Source organism: Miscanthus floridulus, chromosome 15 (genome assembly GCF_019320115.1).
Source record: "Miscanthus floridulus cultivar M001 chromosome 15, ASM1932011v1, whole genome shotgun sequence".
Classification (NCBI taxonomy): domain Eukaryota; kingdom Viridiplantae; phylum Streptophyta; class Magnoliopsida; order Poales; family Poaceae; genus Miscanthus; species Miscanthus floridulus.
The window spans coordinates 13,609,411-13,611,899 of NC_089594.1; the positions used below are offsets into that span (position 1 = coordinate 13,609,411).

At 48.7% G+C, this 2,489-nt stretch overlaps 1 protein-coding gene across 1 annotated transcript; it reads left to right on the forward strand.

The window, feature by feature from the left end:
• Positions 1–773: 773 nt before the first annotated feature.
• Positions 774–2,198, forward strand: LOC136507028 (luminal-binding protein 4-like). Its single transcript, XM_066501885.1, has 2 exons — positions 774–1,153; positions 1,259–2,198. Exons 1-2 carry the CDS (start codon positions 774–776, stop codon positions 2,196–2,198), a joined length of 1,320 nt encoding a protein of 439 aa, XP_066357982.1.
• The last annotated feature ends 291 nt before the right edge of the window (positions 2,199–2,489 follow it).

A 2,489-nucleotide genomic window follows, 5' to 3' on the forward strand; every position in this document is an offset into this window, starting at 1 on the left:
GTGTTTGCGTCGTTTCTCTGCCGATCTTTGCACCACTTCGTCTCTTGCATTCCTAGGACTTAGTATAATCTAACTCTCTTTTCACTCGTGTTAGTCTTAGACTTGTGTTGTCATCTAAATCACAAATACTATGGTTTCACAAAAAAAAATCACAAATACTATAAGATATATACCTTTTCTTGTCTCTTTCTTTGTGTCTTGAGCTTGTTTGTATCGTCGCACTTTTCTTGGACAACAACCGTATAATAGTAAAATTATATAAGATGTTTGTACACAACCACATAGGGATAAAATATTTTTCCCTTTCGTTTTCAGTAGTTATAAAAAAAAAGTGTTGACACTAATTCGGTTACACGTACAGTATGCATGATTGCAAGGGCCGCACACGATTGAGACATGCAGGTGAGGTAGGTATAAATGGCGATGCTGACTTGGGGTGTTGGCGAGACTGATCTGACACTCATTCTTCGGTTCAATTTAATTTGTTTTTCTGGTTCTTTTACTCTCTCGATTATATTTGGCTGTCAACACGTCCCTCTTAATTTGATCTGCAAACGGAGTATTGGCCATGGGCCCCTTGCTCACGGAGCTGGCTGAACAGAGTCGTCCAGTATTACGTAACGGATCCGATCCGATCGAGGGACACACGACACGACCAATGTTTGCTATCCAAAGTTCCAAACTAAACCGTACTCGGCCTAACCGGACGTGTCAAAAAAAGAAGAAGAAGCTGATAACGAAACCTAAGAGACCTAGTAATTCTTCTGGTCGCAATGGCTGCTGGCGGTCGCCGCCCGGCGGTAACTCTGCCGGCGGTGCTCATCCTCGTATGCGTGCTGGTGGCCACGGCGCCCGGGCTCCAAATGCTCCTTGACGAGGACCCAAGTACGTACCCCGACAGTAGGCCGAGGGAGTTCTGGTACCGGCGCGGAGAAGTGGTCGTCATCGATCTAGGCAACACCAACTCTTGCGTCGCCGGCTACACCGGCTCCGGCAAGACGACCGACGACGACACCATGTTCCAGTTCTGCATCCCCTCCTGGGTCGCCTTCACCGACAACGGCACTTCCCTCGTCGGCGAGGCCGCCAAGAACCACGCCGCCGCCAACCCCGAGGCCACCATCTTCGGTTTCAAACGCTTGCTCGGGCTAAGGTATATATCGTTCCACTAAAAACAATACATATATATTAGCTAGGTTATATATAATTGATTGATGGATTCATGATTAGTGTGTATCATTATTCGATCTGTTAATAGGCGAAACCGCTGGTACGACGAGGACATCGTGCAGGGAGCCATCCAGCGCGTGCCGTACAAGATCGGTACAAGAGATTACGACACGGCGATCGTCCAAGTGACGGCCAGCGATGGTTCAGTCAAGCAGCTCGAGTTCAGCGAGGTCGCGTCCATGGTAGTGGCTGAGCTCAAGAACAAGGCCGAGGAGTACCTCGGCCGCACGGTCGAGTACGCCGTCATGACCATCCCGCAGCATTTCGCCGCGGCACACAGCGGGGCGGCTGAGTACGCCGGCAAGATGGCCGGGCTGGACGTCGTCTGGACGGTCACAGAGCCGACCGCTGCTGCCGTCGCTCACGGCCTGCACACGAAGCTGCGCGAGCGCGGCACTGCGCTTGTCTTGCGTGTCGGCGGCGGCTCGTCCGACGCGAGCCTTGTGGTGCTGCTGGACGGCAGGTTTCAAGTCTTTGGGTATCGGATGGACAATTTCCTTGGAGGAGACGATTTTGACGACAGGGTCGTGGACTACTTCGCCAAGCGCATCAAGCTGAAGCACGGAGTGGATATCAGTCAGGACAGGATCGGTCTAGGCAAATTGAGGGCGGCATGTGAGAATGCCAAGAAGGCATTGAGCAGTCAAGATCATGTCCAGGTGATTGTTGAGTCCCTCGTTGATGGTGTCGATTTCTCGGAGCCGCTCTCACGGTCGGAGTTTGAGGAACTGAATGATGATCTGTTCCGCAAAGTCATGAACTTGGTGGAAACAGCCATGGTGAACAGAGGTGGTATAAAGTGGAGCAAGAGCAAGATCGGTGAGATTGTTATGGTCGGTGGGAGTGCCGTGATACCCAGGATTCAAAACCTCGTCAGGGATTACTTTGATGGAAGGGAGCCTAACATACGGAGGAAACCGGATGAAGCGATGGCTCTTGGAGCTGCACTTTACGTACATTCTCTTTAGTGACTTCATTATATTTACAGTAGTAGAGGTTTTGTTGTTAGGTCTTCGAGGGATCTAGACACATAATGGTAGTGTGCATACATGGATCATAAATTGTGTATAAACAACTAGAAGTGATATGAGGTACATGATATTCTTTTAATTACAAACTTTTTTTTATCCCACAACTTTAGATTCACCTGACCTGTTATCTTGAGCCATACAAGACCTTATTGGATGTAGTCGGATTAACATTAATCCATATTAGGTTTATGCTTGTTAAATCTAAATAATTAAATCTATGACTAAGTT

What these genes read in the sequence shown, in the direction of transcription:
- LOC136507028 (XM_066501885.1), top strand. Translation starts at nt 774, where the DNA reads ATGGCTGCTGGCGGTCGCCGCCCGGCGGTAACTCTGCCGGCGGTGCTC. An exon ending in AAACGCTTGCTCGGGCTAAG is followed by an intron (nt 1,154 to 1,258) that starts GTATATATCGTT and finishes ATCTGTTAATAG; the next exon opens with GCGAAACCGCTGGTACGACG.